The 18,975-nt window shown below is 25.5% G+C and overlaps 1 protein-coding gene across 1 annotated transcript in view; it reads left to right on the forward strand.

Annotated features, from left to right (window-relative positions):
* Positions 1–18,975, forward strand: part of LOC148225982 (uncharacterized) — a 44,800-nt gene that overhangs the window by 6,141 nt on the left and 19,684 nt on the right. Inside the window, exons 5-6 of the mRNA XM_088204575.1 lie at positions 10,645–10,846; positions 13,997–14,185. Of these exons, the coding sequence (XP_088060701.1) occupies positions 10,645–10,846; positions 13,997–14,185 (391 nt within the window). The remainder of the gene's footprint in view (positions 1–10,644; positions 10,847–13,996; positions 14,186–18,975) is intronic.

Genomic DNA, 18,975 nt, shown 5'->3' on the forward strand with positions numbered 1-18,975 from the left:
AAGCCGTAGAAATACTGGTTTTACAGATATTGCTTAGTTGCTGTTGTTTATTCAAAGAGTAAATTCTTTGTTTAAATTGAGTAAAGAATTAACTTCTATGAATAGTTTGCATGGAACAACTATGAACAAAATTGATTGTGAAAATACAATGTGTTCAAAACCTTTGATTGTTCATTGTATTATTCACCAGAAGGTAATTTGTGGGAAATATCTCAATCTATCATGTGTTATTGAACTAGTTATGTCAGCGGTAAACTTTTCTTATATTACGTAGATGACAACATGTCATGAACACTTTAATAAATAATACAATTTTAACACTATCGGCAAGTCTTGTTTATACCGTTGAGCGAAATAAAATAATTCTTAAAATAAAAATCAATATAGAAAAATAAAAAAGGGGCAATTATAAGTCGATACTAGTAAACATAAAAATAAAATTAAATGACAAATTAAAGATTACTATAAAAAAGTTCAATATAAAATTGGCCTAGTAACAAATAATGAGCTAGAAAATATTTTTCAGCATCTTCTTAATCGTAAATCTCCCGGAAATGACTGTATTTCTAATCAAGTCTTTAAAATTATTTTACCGATTGTTAAAATATTTTAAACTAGTTTCTTTCCTGTCTTTATGATACAATCGCGAAAGCAAGTAAATGTAAAATAGTTATTCATAAATTGATCCTGCATTACGCCTTACAAGTTTAATACTTGTCACTAGTAAAATTTACGAAAAAATAATTCTTAATTAAGTTACAAACATGTATTAGCCGATACCACTGCTATTTTATGTTCTTATAAAAATATGCATTGAGCGACGTAGATAAACTTCAAAACAGAATAAAAATTGTTATAAAATGGTTTGACAAGGTCCCACTAAAAGTGTCACATTGTCATTCTTGTAGAATGAGAAAAGCGCTCGCTGTCGATAAATCTAGACTGGAAAAATACAGCAAAGTATCAAAGACTAATTTAACATTATAACCTTTCATGAAAATATCATATTTGTAAATAAACTAAATAAAAAAATTAATCAGAGCAAAACTATATTCTCTCTTTTGCCGCAAAAGTAAGGTAAATATCAAAAATAAATCACTAATCTTTAAATCTATAATAATACCTGAAATTTCGTACGTTTCCCAAGTTTGGGTACATAATTAATACTCGTTAGTACCCAAAAGACCTCAGACCCAACAAAATATTTCGTTAAGAATAGCGATAAATTTTACACTGCGAGAGAATAAACTAATAATAAAAATAAAGTACTAATTCCCAAAACCAAATATTGAAAAATCCCAAAAAAATAAATATACATAAATAAAAATTGTATTTTTTTAGTACACTCATTTTGACAAATTTAATTGTAAAGTATGCATAATAACTATAAAAAATATACAAGGATTCATTAAATAAATCATATTGGGTTTTCGTACATGTTTATGTTTCAATATGTATTAGAATTGCATCCAAATAAGCCCTCGAGTTGATCATAAAATCGATATTATAGAATTAATATGAAATACGAACGACGAAAACCTATCAATTTAGTCCTATATTTGTGAATGTTAAAGCTATCATAAGCTATCAATGACCTCAAATTAAATTGGAATTTGTTATCAGGGTTTACGAGGAAATGGGCTAAAAATATTACCGATTCTAAAATTGGATTCATGGGTCAACTTGGTGAATATACTGAGTATATAGGTATTAGCCGATTCAGAAATGTACATAAGTGTATATAGGTATAATAATTCAGAAGCCCTAATTTGTAACTTGAGGGACTGCGTTTGATTCTCGCAGCATAATTTAATTTTTAAATTAACCATTTAAAAGAGTTTATTTGATAATTTAAATTATATTATTATTAATTTACAATTATAACAGATGTCTTTAAATATGGCATATCGATTATTTATCTGTAACTACTTCTTATAAATTTTTCTTAATACTATTATGAGTAAAGCTCAGTGGGAAAACAACACGAGACAACATTAAGACATTTATTACAATTAAGGTAATTCTACTTATAGTCATTACCATAGAAAGCTTGTCGAAACGTCGATTCTTAAATACAGTTTATCATGTAATTAGTGTTGTGGCTTATTGTAGTTTTATAATGAATATAATCCATTAGAATAAATATTTTACAACAAAGTATTGTAATCATCACCTTTCCAATGAAGGAACACAAGCTTTTGTGTTCGCTGTCATTTCTTTGATTGTTTTTTTTTTGTTTCGGAATTAAAGTAGGGTACTTATGTTACATAACTCCTGAATAATCATTTCTGAAAAATCTTTTGATATGGAAAAAATAACTACACATGTTTATGAATTTTCTGATATATAAATTTAATACAAATTTAATTTACTTTTAAAGGAAAAGCTTATGTCATATCTTCCGAAAGTTCGCACTTTTTTTCCAAAGAACTGTTAAATCAGTTTTACAGTTTTAAAATTATCACCGTTTGCTCAAATTGAAAATCTTTGTTAATATCCATGGTTTATTAAAAGTTTACCGAAAAATGAAATATAACAATAAAACAGTTAAGCTAGACAATATATTTCACTGATAAATATGAAACTTCTATTTTAAGCTATAACGAAAGCCTTAACGGAATTCATAATGGAAAGCCGTAAATAACACGCGACAAGACAATATTCACTATTTTGAATAAATTTGCCATCAAAATAATTACAAATAAAGGATATTGTTATTATGATATTAATTCTAATAATATTTTTACCTACTCAAAATATTTTAGTTTACTAGGGTTAAAAAATACTATATTTATTGTATTTTTTGATTCATAACCATTTGATTCGGGTCGATGCTACAACTTCTTCTTTTAAAAGTTATGAATGCCATAATAAAAAAATAAAAAATAGTTATATACAAAATAAAAGCGAAGTTATTCACAAAATGGGCTTAAATTTGTTGTTTGTTAAAATTATATGAAAAAAATGTATATCAATTATTAGCTAATAGTTAAATCTAACTGAAATTTATGTTATTTAAAAAAAATCGGATAACTTAAATATAGTGGCACCACAGTAATGGAAAATTTTGAATAGGGAATTGTATTAAAATAGATCTATAACTATAAAAAAGGTAGTATATTTAGTTCTAATACTTAAATTTATACGATTTTAAAAAATATTCAAGAATATTAAAATTATTTACAAGTTAAAAGTATTTCTTATAAAATCACAAAGTAATGTTATGCTAAAAATTAAAGTTTTTTAGTAGGGAATTGAATAAAATATTAGGGTCAATAATCATTAAAAAGATGATGTATAAATATTTTTTATTGGTTAAATATATAAAATTTAAGATAAAATAGGGTGGCGCATTCAAAAGTATCTCATATTAAATCAAAAATAATGTTATACCATTTTTACAAGGAATTGTATTAACATATTAGGTCTATAATTATAAAAAATATATAGATTAATTTCTAATTGTTGAATTAATCTGATTTTAAGAAATATTTAAAAAAATTCCAGTACATATGCAATGGCGCTATTTAAAATATTATTTATAAAATCGAAGTTATATTATATCATAGTAATGAAGCTGCTTGAATTTGGAATTGAATTAAAATAGAGGCTCAATAGTTATGTAAAATATATATATATATATATATATATATATATATATATATATATATATATATATATATATATATATATATATATATATATATATATATATATATATATATATATATATATATATATATATATATATATATATATATATATATAGATTTATTACTTATTATTTAATAAATAAATAGCTTACTTAAAATTCCAGTTACATAAAATAAAAATGCGCTTTTGAACATATCCCATATAAAATCAAAAATAATGTTATACCATAGTTATATAAAAATTTGAATAGGGAATTGTGCTAAAATTTTGGTTCTTTAATTATAAAAAAATATGAGTAGATTCAATACTAATGATTAAATATATCTGATTTTAAATAAGTTTTATACAAAATTTAGTTACATAAAATGGAATATCGTTTTTGAAAATAATGTTTTATTATAGTAATGTAAAATTTTGAATAGATACTTGTATAATATAGAGGGTCAATTTTATTATTTATTGAATTTATCCGATTACAAAAATATTTTATAAAAAATTAAATTGTATACATAAAATAAAATGGCACTTTTGAGAATATTTTTTATAAAATCATAAATAATGTATCATAGTAGTGGAAAATTTTGAATAGCGAATCGTATTAAAATAGATGATCTATATTTTAAAAAAATGTATAGTTTTATTTTTATTGTTTATAATAATTCGATTATAAAAATTCCAGATACATACAAAATATTCATTATAAAATCAATATAATTTTATATAAAATTGGTGAAAAAGCTTGAATTTGTAATTTAATTAAAATTGAGGGTCTATATTTATATGAAAAATAGATATAGTCTATATTTATATGAAAAATAGATATAGCTTTATTACTAATTATTAAATATATTTATATAATTTTAAATAATCTTTTAAAAGGTGCTTTTGAAAATATTCCATAAAAAATAATGTATAATATTATAGTATTATTAATTTGAATAGGGATTATATTGATATAGAAAGTCTATAATAAATTATAAAAAAATAAATAAATATATTTCTTATGGTTAAATTTATAAGATTAAATATAAATTTTCTGTAAGCATTCCAGATAAATAAAACGAAAAGGACCATTTAATAGTATCCCTTGTAAAATAAAATAAATAAAGTTACACTATATAAATTGAAAAGTTTAAGTAGAGAATTGCATTAAAATATTAGGTTTATAATTATGAATAAGGACATATAGATTTATTTTTTTTGGTTAAAGTTATACATAATTTAGTTACATAAAATGGAATCCCGTCAATAACTTTTCTACCATAGTATTGTAAAATTTTGAAAATAGAAGGTCTATAATTATATTATAATAAATCAATTTTTATTTGTTGAAATTATTTGTTTTAAAAAATATTTTATAAAAATTCCAGATACTTAAAATCGAATGGCACATTAAAATAAAAAATATTTCTTTTAAAATCTAAAAAAAATGTTATAGTTTAAACAGGAAATGGTATTAAAACAGATCCTCTATAATTATTTATCCGATTTTGAGAAATATTTTATAAAAACTACAGATAAATAAATTTGAATAGCTCATTTAAAAGTATCCCTATATAAAATGTATAGGGCTATTTATAAATTATATAGTACACAAGAATAATTTTATCGTTATTAATTATTTACTATCATATTTATTTATTTAGTATAATTCAGTCAAACAATAGTCGCGATATAGCATAGTATTTCATACCATTTTTTTTACTTAATATTTTTTATCAAAAAAAAAAAATGTATATAATATTTAGAGTTTGTCATTTGAAACGAAGAAAGTTTTATTCTATGTATTTTTAGGCTATTCACATAATTTTATTATTTAAATAAACTCAATATTTAAAAAAAAGTAGTATAATAGTAGGTATACGATAAAGCTTTGAAAAACGCTTTTAAGTTAAAGATACTTTTTCAATACAAGTTTATGTCACAACTAATGGTTAAAATGTATTTTTGGATATAAATAGTTGATGTTTGTATGTCTCTATAAAGTAAACTAATTTAGCAATAATGCTACTTTATATTAAAATGATAGAATACAATAGTTTTCATGATATAATATTTTAATTATCTTCGAGTAAGAAAAAAATATCAGATTAAAAATTATCTGAATAGAAAACTTTCTTCTTTAAATTTCTGATTATTTTTGGTAACAGCATAATTAAATTTATCTGTGAAATATTTAATAAAATATGATACAAATATTTAACAACACAATTAAATTATATTTAGAAGAATAAGATTTCTAACCAATTAATCCAAGTTTATTTTATTAAACTCAAAAATGAAATTGAAAAACAAATTTCATATTACTTCGTACCTTAAAAAATTACCATGTCACAAATAACGAGCTATAAAATATTATTCAGTGATTTTATAATCAAATAATTTCCAATAAAGCCTATAAAATCCTTTTACTGATTGCTATAGAATTAATTTTAAACATTAACTGTCTTTTTCCTATTTATACATAGTATATACTTGAAGCCAGTTGTTTGTAATATCAAATTAATGTACAATGCTAGTTCATGTTATAATATAATATTATATATCATACTAATTAGGACGTTACACATACATAAATTATAAAAGCTTTTAATTTTCGCGTCAAAAGGGTGCTATATATTTTAAAACTATTTTTAGATCAGCGTTGTTGCGTAGTAACACTTAATACGCACTAATGTTCTAACTTTCGTCTAGCTATTTAAACTAACATCCACACACACACATAAAGACCATGAAACGATACCACCCTTAATTAACAGACCATCATACATCAATAAAAAAATACAATCCTTAATTTATACACCAGAATACACCACATCACATGTTATGAAATTCGAGCCGTAGTTAAGTGGAATTAAATCGAAATTAGCTCATTTGCATATGGAACGTGTAATGATTTATTTTTCGACGATTAGCAAAAAACGAGGGCACTTAGGGGGAAGAACCACCCCATTGGCTGTGAACATTTTTACACCCCCACGGCGAGACCTATTTAATTTTGGATATTGAAGTTATATAAAAACTAATTGGGTTCATTGACTGGTGTGCGATCATATGTTAAATAATTTTTAGGTTAGCCTCAGAATTAAACCATATCGATATTTAAGGTTTAATTAAATTACATGAAAAATTGTTTATATATATCAAATTAAAACGTTAAAGTATGTAACGCAAAGTTTAATATTTATCGTCGGTTAGCATGTGAGATTTTGGCTAAATCTCGATAAAGCGTATAGTATGTGGAACGTGAAATTACGTAAATAGGTTTGTGTATTACATTTTATATACCAAAATATAATTTTGGCGTAACACACATGAAATGTTTTTTATCACTGTATTACTTTTTTGGGAAATTAAATAATAAAACACGTTTACGTATTGAGTTTATTTTTTTATAGCAACAAATTAGATGGCTGGTTTTTGCTCAATAAACGCTAGAGAAAACGGTTTATACATTTATTGAAATAAAAAATAGATTTTTTTATTAATTTGCAATGCTTTGTATTAAAAATATTTCAATTTAATAAAATACAATTCGGTTTATGGAAGGTTATAATAAATATTAATGACGTTTTAAAATTAAATACGCCAAATTAAAAAAAAAAAAATTAACGAAAGCTCAGGGGAAAACCTTTCTAAGAATATTATTTTTATGTCTAACAGTCGTAGCATCATTATATAAAAAACAGTAGCATCATTAAATAAAAATAGTAAATAATTATGTAGCACGAAAAACTTTTGATGAATCTTAAAACGAGAAATGAAAGAATTTCAATATATTAATCAAACAAAGAGCTTTCTGACAATATAATTTTTTATGTGATATTTTTAATGCTACTTTTTACACTGTGTGCTGTTTATTTACGCAATGATAGGACCTTAAATACATTGTTAAAGGGAGCTTCATTTTAATGTTCATATTTTTTCAAAAGCTTAACTATATAGAGTATTATTTTTTAAACCAAAAAATTAATGCATTAGGCAACGCCATTAACGTGAAAATTAACTATAATTATAATCTTTATTTATTTGACTTGGTTTATAAAGATACTTTTGCTTAGTAGATTTTTTATTTATGTCGTTTTATTTTTTAATGAGTTTCAAGTTTGATTACGACATTCCGACCATCGATAATAAAATGCAAAATGCGCACTAGAAAATTGTAAAATATGCATTAAAATTGCGGCTATGCGGCAAACGTTAATTGCAAATATTGGGTTTAGCTAATAACGTATAATACATTACTTAAAATGGTCCATGCTGAGTTTTGTTTGTTGCAATTAAATTTAATTGGATATCAATGATGCTATATATTTAAAAGTATGTTTTATAAATTTTATCAAAAGTTAAACCTTTTTTGTGGTACCATTTTCTAAATTGCAGCCTTAACACTTTTGACCTCATAATGCTAGAAAATAACTTTATTTAAATGTTTTAATTTTTTATACATCATTAACACTTTATAATTATGAAAATATATTTTTTTCAAGTAAAAAAAACTTAAATGTAATTTAATTATTATATAAATTCTTGTTTTAAATTAAATTATAAATTTTAATATTTTATGTTGTAGGGGACATAAAGTTATAATGTAAAGAAAGTCATAAAACTAATAAATTTAATCTCACAACAGCTTTTACAACAATATAAATTCTTGTAAATTTGATCAAAACATTTTGAAGGGATACAATATATGCGCTGTTTATTTACGAACCAATTCGTTTAAAATCCATTATTTAGATTTACTATGAAATATATTTTGTGCTGATGAAAGTTTCTGAAGTACGCACAAATATTTAAGAGGTGCTTTTGTTATCCCTATTTTCGACGTTTGAGTCAATGTGACGATTTAGGGTTAGAAACAGTCTGTTATTTTTTACGTAATGATCGTAACAGCTGGAGATTTGGCAACGTTGTCAATCCAGGTCAGTACATTCCACCGACTCATCAGCACTATTGAATTTGTAAAAACACGTGTATTGGCGTAACGAATAAAGTTATTTTGTAATTCACAAATATTAATTTATTACGCTTATAACAAAATTTGCGACAAGTTTTTTTTTCCGGTCAAATGCGTATTTACAGCAATATAAAAAAGTGGAAAGCGTTGGTTTATCATTAAAATACAATATCAAAATTCTGTCGCGTATATATAAACATAATACATATTGAAATACAATTTAAAAAAGAATATATTTTTATCCACTTCTAATTTATAAAAATGTTTTAATTATATATAATTGTATTAAATTATAAATTAGTTCATTTAAAAGTGCTAAGCTGTAATCGTTTTTAAAAAGTGCTAAATAAAATTTATCGCGATATACTTTTCAAAAATGTATATTTCTCGTACTTATCAATGACCCACATATTTCATGTATCAATTAAATAAAACAGTTTGTAATCACTGACCGAGTGTTGCGTGGAGTTCAAGTGTGGCTCGCATAATCATATTACCGGCAAATTATATAAAAGGGTTATGCGGCGTTGGAAATGAGGTTTGTTTTTTAGGTTGCGTAATTTTATTTTCTTGTGACGTCAGTCGATACATTTTAACAGGGGTGTAAAACTAGTTTTCGCAGCGATATATCTTTATGACGTCATAATAGCATAGTACATTTTAAACGGCCTTAAACTAAATGTAATTAAATAACAGAAACATATTTTATCAAATAGAGAATTGAGCGTTTAAGTGGACTATGCATATGATTGGCTTGCTGCTATTGCGGCCTTAGTACTAAATAATATACTTAACAGAAGAAGCGCGGTATTAAGATCAAATATTTATTTAAATTTCAACGATACAAATATTTAATAATTTTTTTAAAACTAATTTTAAAATAAAACTTTTTCATAATATAAATAAAAAAACATGTCTTAATAATAAAAAAAAATGTTTACTCCTCAATTTCTAGAATTGTTGTTAATGATAAAAGTAAAACAAACGTAACCTAATCTAATCTTAAAATAACTTTTTAATAGATTTTTATAATTGCAATTAAATATCACTCTCATAATAATACTTAAATATATTAGGCAAGAATATATTTACTCATTAATTTTTGAACTCATGATCAAGTTTATGATATCAGATTATTTTATAGTGAAACTCGTCATTGTTTTTACGGCAATTTGTGAAGTAGTTTTTTTTGTCGAATATGATGTTATTTTTAGCGAATTTCTTTTGTAGTTGTAGATTTTTATTAGCTTTGTTTGCAATTTTTGAGGATTAAATTTTTTATGATGCAATTTGGGTCGATATTTAAATGCACTATTTTGGTGATTGCATTGTTCAAATGATATTATTTGCATATATATTTATATTGTCTCATATTATCGACGTACTATGGATGCCACAAATCTGTGGTCGTTTAAGAAATATCCTTTATGAACTGCCCTATAATTATTATTTTGTTCGATACGACGCGGGAGGAATGTACATAGCATTTTAAAACTATTCATTCTTAAACTAATATATAGCTGTTTGTTGATATTTACACAGTAGTTGGCTCTACAGACGTTTCAAAAATAACCATATATATTTTTATAAATTAAGAGTAGCTGTATTTGAGTTATGTTCAATATGATTTTTTCTCCATTATGATGAGATCAAGAGTCAAATCTGTCCAGTATGGTTGCCTAGAGCTGGTGCCTCGCTCTCGGTGCTCGGTATTGACCTAACAGGCACAGAACGTGCCTGGTGCGACACGCGACTGAACAAGATCGATACCAAACAGTGGCACCAGTCTGGCAGGCCTTAGCGCCACTTTGCGACCTTGAGGCCTTTGGTTCGGTCCTCGCTACCAGCTGCTCCCGAGGACCTTGAGGCTTTGAAGCCCATTGTCCCAAGTGATTAATCGTCATGCTCCTTTGTCCCGCGATCGTCTATCGCCCTTACATTTGTACGATAGCCTCGGTAATCGACCGCAGACCTTTATTAACTTAGACTCTTACGTGTAATTTATTTTTGGAATTTCATGGTCATTTCAGGAAAAAGTCGACAAGAATATGAATGGATTGATAGAGGCTCGCGTGTTGACTGCTCCTTCGACTGGTGTTACGTTGCGGCCTTTAGTCTTCCAGCAAGTCCAGAACACTACTTGGCCAAGACAGGGTTTGGTCTGGCCGCAACAGCCAGCTCCTCCTTGGACTCAAAATACAGCTTGGGCGCAACAGCAACAAAAACAATCAGGTGATTATAAATAACTATATTACATTTATTTATTAAACAAACCGTAATTAAAATATTGATTACGCTAATTTAGCTTGTGTTTAGATAGATTAGCAAAGATTTATTTGGAAATACCAATTATTAAAAACAAATAATAAAAATATGTAATAACAATAGTCACTAACTCAAATCTAGGAAAATTTATCGCCTGCAATTCACCACCAAGAATTTACTGCCAGCAATTAATTGATCGAATGAAGAATTTATAGCCTACAAATGATCGCTAGCATATTTTACCGTCTAGAAGCAATGATATGTGTTTATACAAATTCAATTATTTATTAGTTAATTGACGATAAGGCAAGTTTATAAAAAAAAATTCATCAAGACGTAATTTAAGTGGCTTAAATTATAAGCTGTTCTAAAATGTCAGTGAAATTTAATTTGACAGTTGCAAAACATTCATTTGCTATTCAAACCCAAAGGTAACCTAAACGAATTTATCTTATAATTCAATATTTTTAAAAACTATAATTAGTTTAAGAACTTTCATTGGGTTAGGTTTATATTTAAACAGTAAATGGACTTTTCGCAACTGTTACAGTGAACTTTAATTTTACTACCTAGGCCATATGAAATGTATTTAACAATTGATTTATAATTCTACTGGTTAATATCAGTGAAACTGTATTTATTCACTGCACGGATAGTAAGAATAAAATCTATAAAAAAAAATTAAATTTAAAATGATATAAATTACATATATAATACCTGATGATAAAATATGTTCGCGATTATTCATATATATTATATATATTTTTGATGCCATCAACTGAAGCAGCGGTAAACTGCTAGCGATTAATTGCTGGAGGTAAATTTTCCGGACCTCGCCAACTCAATTAGCACGAAAGATTAATTTAAATTTGAATATCTAGCAAGATACATACTTCAAATATAGTTCTTATATCAAAATTAGAATATGTAACATAGCAAACTTTTCGACAAAGGTCGATTTATTTTTAGTCGTATAGAGTAATATTCCAGGGGTTTTAAAATATTATTTTCACGTAAAGAAGACGACACGACGTAGTCTAATTTTATAACATTAAATACCTCACAAAAATATTATATTATTAGTTATATAATTATAAAAATATATATTATTATTTAGTTAAATCTTTGTAACTTGTATTTAAAGAGAAGTTGAAAAAACCTTTTTGTAAATTTTTTATTTTTAAATATGTAATATACGTATATTTTTTAAATTTTATACATTTATTTACAAAAAATTTTAATGTACTTACCTCAAATAGCTTACATATTTTGAAAGCGAGTGACTTCTGCTCTTCTACTTTTTTTGGGGAGTTGCAGGTATCACAGCAGTAATCGCATGGACGCAGATCATTAACCTTCTTAAACGGTCCGTCTCTTAAAATTTGTTTAGGTAACTTATCTTTGTACCTACACGATAAGTCGTACAAATTGTATTTGTCAAAAATAAAACCAGACTGGTCATGTCAGACGAGTTTATTAATTGGAATGACTAGATCTAAAATTGAATTATAAATCTAAAATTGTCTTATTATTAGTAGGGAGAATTTTTTTTAAAACAAAACCTTCTAATTTTTACGTAGGGTTAAAATTAAACATAGAGTCTAGTTTTTCGTATTTTTAAATGAAAAAAACTATCCATACCGCGAGAAAGTAAGCAATGGTTAACCGTTTTTATTCCGAAATGTGTATTACGTATCTACGAGCTCAGTGCTGCATATTTAGTCATAAACATTCGGAAAGCACGTGTTGACCCTCTTCACATCCCTAAAGTACATCAGTGACATAAATCATTTAGTCAAGCTCTCGATATATTTTATTTTCGAACGACAAATTATATATGGACGTAGTGACAGCCCTGAGGCTGCACCAAAAAATGTTTTCATGGTTTTAAAACTCGCTATTTAAATTATCATATTTTTTATTGCTTCTTCATAGATTACTCTTTAAACATAATGCAGCTTGTAATAACTTTTCTTAGCGTAAATAATAGTTTCTTGCGAGAGAGAAAAACGTTTCACGCGGCACTAGCGTCGTGACCGCATCGAGTGACAAAATGCTCGCGCGGCATTAAAAAGGTTAAAGAGCCATTAAATATTTTAGCTTAAGATATACGTGCTTATTGAGAAAAAAATCTTTAAATAATATTTTCCATTTTATCTGTTCCACGGGATTTCAAATTTGTGTATATCTTTCATTGCTTTATTATCATTATTAGTAACTAATAATGAAATAATTAAATTTAAAAAAAAACCGCCGAATTATGATATGATACTTTTTATTAATAAAATATTAATGTTTATTCGGCCGCGTAGCGAAAAGTTTTGATATATTTTGTAAGGAGTTTATAAATTATGTAAATATATTCGCGTATTGAGAAATTAAGATTTTTCTTACTCTATCCAAAACGAACAATTAAAAACTATTTATTTACAACTCTTTCTTTTTTATTTAAAAATTTATCATAGTGTTTCTTATTTTTTTTAAATTTTATTTTAGGTGAAGTCGTTGATGATATGTTTTACGGAAGCTTTTTGATTTTTCACAAAAGCTAAAAGTTTACATTAAAATTTTAATTTATTTTTTATCTATGCAATATTTAATATTATATACTGCATATTCTTATATAGCTATTCTTTGTAATGCGCAATTCAGGTGTGCGATATTTAGTACTGACTCTTGATTTGTTGTTAAAGTAAGGTCTAACGGTTTTTCGCTTAGTGCTATTGTTTGGAACCGTTAATGAATTTATGCGAGAATACGCACGATTTTTTGACAAAAGCTCAGATTCTAAGTAAATCCAAAAATTATAAATATATTTTTTTACAGTGGCTCCGTTTGGTATGAGTTAAGCTGAACTGTTCCAAGTCAAAAGCAATATGGTAATATTCAATCGGTTCTTTAAAAGTTACAAATAAATAAGGTTATTAGTTATATTGGTTTTTAGCAAGTTCTTGCGAAAAATTTGGGGTCTTTACACAAACTTTGATGTTACGTAAATTGGAAATGCTTGTTTTGAAAATAAATGATGTTTGAATACTTTTTGAAACATTCAAGAGCATATTTATTTATTTGTAAGTTGAAGATATTTTTATTAATTTAAATATTTTACATTTACAGCCGCTTGGAGTCCTCTATCGTCGTCTTGGAGTGGAGGAGTAGGCGGGAATAGCAACGTGGGCGGGGGCGGATCCTGGCCACAGCGCCGCCCTCCGGCGCAGTTGAGAGCACTCACCCCTCCTCCTAATCGACCCCGTCTAGAACCCCTTACATCTCCAAGATCGGCTTCTAATTGGAACATATCTAGAGGTATATGACCAGTTTTTAAAAAAAAAGAATAATCGCATATTGTGGTAAGCTAGATGCTAATCGAAATTAAATTTTATATTTTCCATAAATTAGCATTTAATTAATTAAAATAAATACTTATTTTAATTTATAGAAATTACTGGGGTAAATATATGTAGCAATCTAATTTTCTGGAAATAATATAAAATTAAAACAAATGCAGATCCATATAAAATTAAAAATTTCAACGGTGTTAACTAAATTAACTTCTATATTTGATTCAGAAATCACAGTCAGTGGAGTACTATCGTCAATATCCACGAGTAACAATATTTCGGTTTCATTCTGACAGTTAAAACAATATGATCCTCACTTTTTTGTATTCTTAAAAATTTTATAAAAAATAAAATATTGATTTAATTGATACTATGTTATTATAGTGATCGGAATCTAGTCAATTGTTACTATTTTTTTTATGAAAAAAGCTTTAGAATAAAAGTATGCGTATAGTAAAAATATTTTCTTTGAAAAAGCATACAAATATGTGTGTTTACTAATGAGTACATATTTTATTATCATAACAATACGTAGAATAATGAATTAAAATACAAAACATAAAATAAAAAAATTAAGAATTGTCTTCCGTAGAAATAAATTCAATAATATTTTGTGTCAGTTTCATACAAACAATAAAGGTGACATAAATTGTGTTTATAGCATTTTACCCATTTTTAAAAAACAGTAACAATACATTTTTGATACAATACAAAAGAAATTTTATTCTCAATAATGCACCATTTTAGATAGGGAGTAAGTAGATAAGTTTAAGAGTGTATGATGCAATTTTTTGCGAAAGCGGAGTAATGAAAGTTCTATGTAAAATTCTGTTTATTGACTGTGATTTCTGAGCAAAGTATACTTTAATAGCTAAATACATAATATATTTGCTTTATTTAATATCGTTAAAACAAATATAAATATTTAAAAAGCATTATTTTTTTGTAGGCAATTAAACACCTTCATTTGATAGTGCTAATAATTGCATCATGTAGGCTTTTCTTCATCTGCTGGGATGTGATCAAATACTATTATTTGCCATTGAAAAACAGTAACAAATTTCATAGTCTATGGTTTAATCTTATAGCTATGTGCTTATTGGCAAAATCTACTCGACAAAAAATAACTTTAAAAATTGGCATTTACAATTATAAATCATTATTAAACCTTTTTTATATTATTAGAACAAAACTTAAAATTTTAAATTTAGAATTCACTGTGAAAACTCAATTTTTCAGTATTAATTTATTATGAAGTTTGTGAAATCGGATTCAATAAATTAGTAGACTCCTAATATTTTGTTTCTTCCTATTCTCTTTTCATATACATTTAATATAAATAAATCTTATCAAATTTGATTAATACCTATCTTTTTTTGACGACACAAGAGTTTAGTGATAATAAATCTGTCATAAAAACTCAATTATTCCTGCATTGTAAATTTTTTTATGTTTTTCTCTTTCACTTTTACTCTTAAGAATAAAGTAAATATTAATTAATTGTAATTGTAAATATGATAAACGAGATTATTTATTTGATTTGAAAGCTCGTTTTACCATTGCTTGGGTTACTTCTCCATTAAGTGTATCTTAACACATTTTTATTTGTCATAGTATTATAAAAGCAAACATAATGTAAGTAACTTACAATATAATGTTTGCTTAAATTGTTTTGATCTCAAAGATCTTTTTAATCATATTCTTGTTGCCATCTCCTTTAGGTGTATTATTATATTTTGGGGTGGGTCGAAGGCAGCTAGGATCCTTACCTATACTCTATTTGCGTTAGCACAGTCAGTTCGAGAGCAATCCATTTTATTATTATTCATGAGAAAGAGATGGAAAATTTGGGTTTACGTCCTTACTATTAGCTCTGAAGCTTACAATTCGGATATACGTTCGATATACTTATCAAATATCTCTTTCTCAATTATGAATAATAATTATATGAATAGCTCTCGAACTGACTTACCGCAAACAGAGTATAGGATTTACATTTTTAAAAAAATAAAAATAAATTTTTTTTTCGTATTATTAATTTTGTCAAGTAAAATTTTTTCGTATTTTTATGGATAATTTTCAGTATTAAAACATATTTGTGAATAGATTTTCTACCCTGTAAACATATATACAAAACGTAGTTTTCTTATCAGTTTGTTTCATTATTAGTATTTTAATAATACAATACGATTAAATAATATATTCTATGTGATTATTCAATGTTAGCTATTTTTTTTATTTTAAATTATTTAAAGAAAAATATTATAACAGCGGTTAAATATTGTTTATTTGGTAATATTTATTCTGCAGATTAAAGTTAATAATTTAATAATTAAAGTTAATAATATTATAAAAAAAATAAAAATGCCATCTTTAAAACGTTGTTTAATTTACATTTTAATCTTATTATAATTTTTCATCTTAATATTGATTACGCTCTAGAAATATATTTTTTTTATTATAATGTTTGCTTAAATTATTTTGATCCCGAAGATCTTTTTAATCATCTTATTGTTGCCATCTCCTTTAGGTGTATTGTTATATTTTAAATTATTTAAAGAAAATTATTACTACAGCAGTTAAATTTTGTTCATTTAGAAATATTTCTTCTGTATATTATAAATTATAATATTATAATAAATCCTGACATAAAATAACCGTATAGAAAAATGATAAGTGATTAATATTTCATAATAATCTGATCGTTTATTATTTGTGCATTTATCTGTGAATATTGTATTTTAATTTCAAAGAATAATAAAGTCCTAGGTCACTGCCCGCAGCAAAAAATATTCGCGTGCACTTTTCCTGATAAAATCTAATCTACAGATAAAACTAGTCAATATGGCAAAAAAATACAACATTGCCTTCCTTATAAAAAATACTAAAAAAAAATCACTTTCTTATTAAAAAAATATGAATTAAATATACAGAATATTTTAAAACAAAATAAATATGGACGCTGTATCAAACCTTATCATGATTATTATAAATTATATAATTAAAAATGTTTTTTAAATATTTTGCAAAAAAATTTCAATGGGAAAATCTAACGATGCAGCTGTAATATGAAATTTTACACAATATAAAATCTTATCTCTAGGTGACAAAAATCTTATCAAAAAGCTGTACAGTGTTATTTGTGGCTAAAATTTATAAATTAGTATTTCTTTAAAAAAATACGATACTAGTATGTATGCATTAAGCATACATTTCGCTAAATATCACCTATAAATATTATTAATGTTTGTTTATTAACATATATTTTTAATATGTATATAGAGTACATTTCTTTTTTACTGCTTATTTAGTAAAATGACTTGTTTGTATTACGAAGCTAAATGTGATAACAAAACTGTGATGAATAAAAACATTTAGCCTTTGTATGTATGTGTATGGTAGAGACATAATTTATGATTTTTTTTATTGATTGATAAACTTATAAAGACGTTATAAAAATATTTCTTAGGACTGTAAATTTAATGAACCATGTTTTAACTTGTCTTTTTTTGAGTTTAAACAATAATTACCGATATGCTTTTAAAAATTAGTACTTTACAACAAATTGCCACGAAAAATATATTGTGTTTTGGTATTTGAGTAAAAACATTTTCAAAACTAAAATTATCTTAACACTTTGTGTTTAGTAAAATATAAAGTCATTTTATATTTTTATCTTTTGAATCGAATCTATACAATAACAGCTGACGTTTTTGTGAACAAACAGCAAAATTAAACAAAAATATATGGTACATTTTGCAGAACCTAGACGGTACACGTGATAATTTGTATAATTACAGTTTTTAATAAATTATAAATATGGTCGTTAGTATGTTATCGCCGTATGACTGCGTCGTTTTACTGCGTAGTCTCGGTGATTCGTTGTGACTACTCGGCTAGATTAAATCGGATGCTCTAAGTGGAAACTACTGTTTTTTTGAGCTTAGAGGAATTTAGTATAACTCCACTTAACGCGAGTTTGGCTAAACTCGTTATTCCAAGGTGGTTTTGTGTGCAGTCTTAACTTTAGTTCTGGCTTAAGGATGTTTGTCCTTTATAGTACTCGATTTTTTTACTAATTCGAATATATTTTATGGCAGAACCAGAATCTTTGTTTTTGTCTAACACATGTATTATAATACTCTGAAATTGTGCGGTATCTCATCTGTGAAGATATTCAGCAATAACAGTTTTTTTGGTAAAGTAAGGTCTAACGATTTAAGTGCCAATTGCTTTGGAACAATGAATAGATATTTGCGTAGATATGCATAATGTATTATTTGTTACGCCAATTTGATTGGTAGTAAATTCTAGGGACACAAATCTATTATTTTTTAATAGGTTTACTAAGATTTGCCCAATTAATTTTGACGCAACGATTATGGGTGGTCACAAAAACATATTAATAATACTTACTGTTCATTTATTTCTATTAGGTATATATAAATATATATTTATTTTTTTCTTCAGGTAATATCTTTTTGATATAATTGCTTAATAATCTTATTTTATTTAAATAGCAATTATACAAATAACAATTATTAATATAAATAATCTAACATACCAATACTATATTTATTGTTATTAAAGTTGCATAGTGTGCACTTATAATATAATATTAAGAGCTTAGTAAGAAATTTAATATGCAATTGAAAGTTATATAATATATAATATTCTAGCAGGCGTTAAAATGGGGCAAATCTGAAGCAACTGAGTAAGTCAATCAGGTATAATGAATACCTCAATTAACCGCTG

The sequence above is a fragment of the Plectrocnemia conspersa genome, unplaced genomic scaffold, assembly GCF_051122295.1.
Source record: "Plectrocnemia conspersa isolate PC_06_02 unplaced genomic scaffold, ASM5112229v1 ptg000014l, whole genome shotgun sequence".
Taxonomy (NCBI): domain Eukaryota; kingdom Metazoa; phylum Arthropoda; class Insecta; order Trichoptera; family Polycentropodidae; genus Plectrocnemia; species Plectrocnemia conspersa.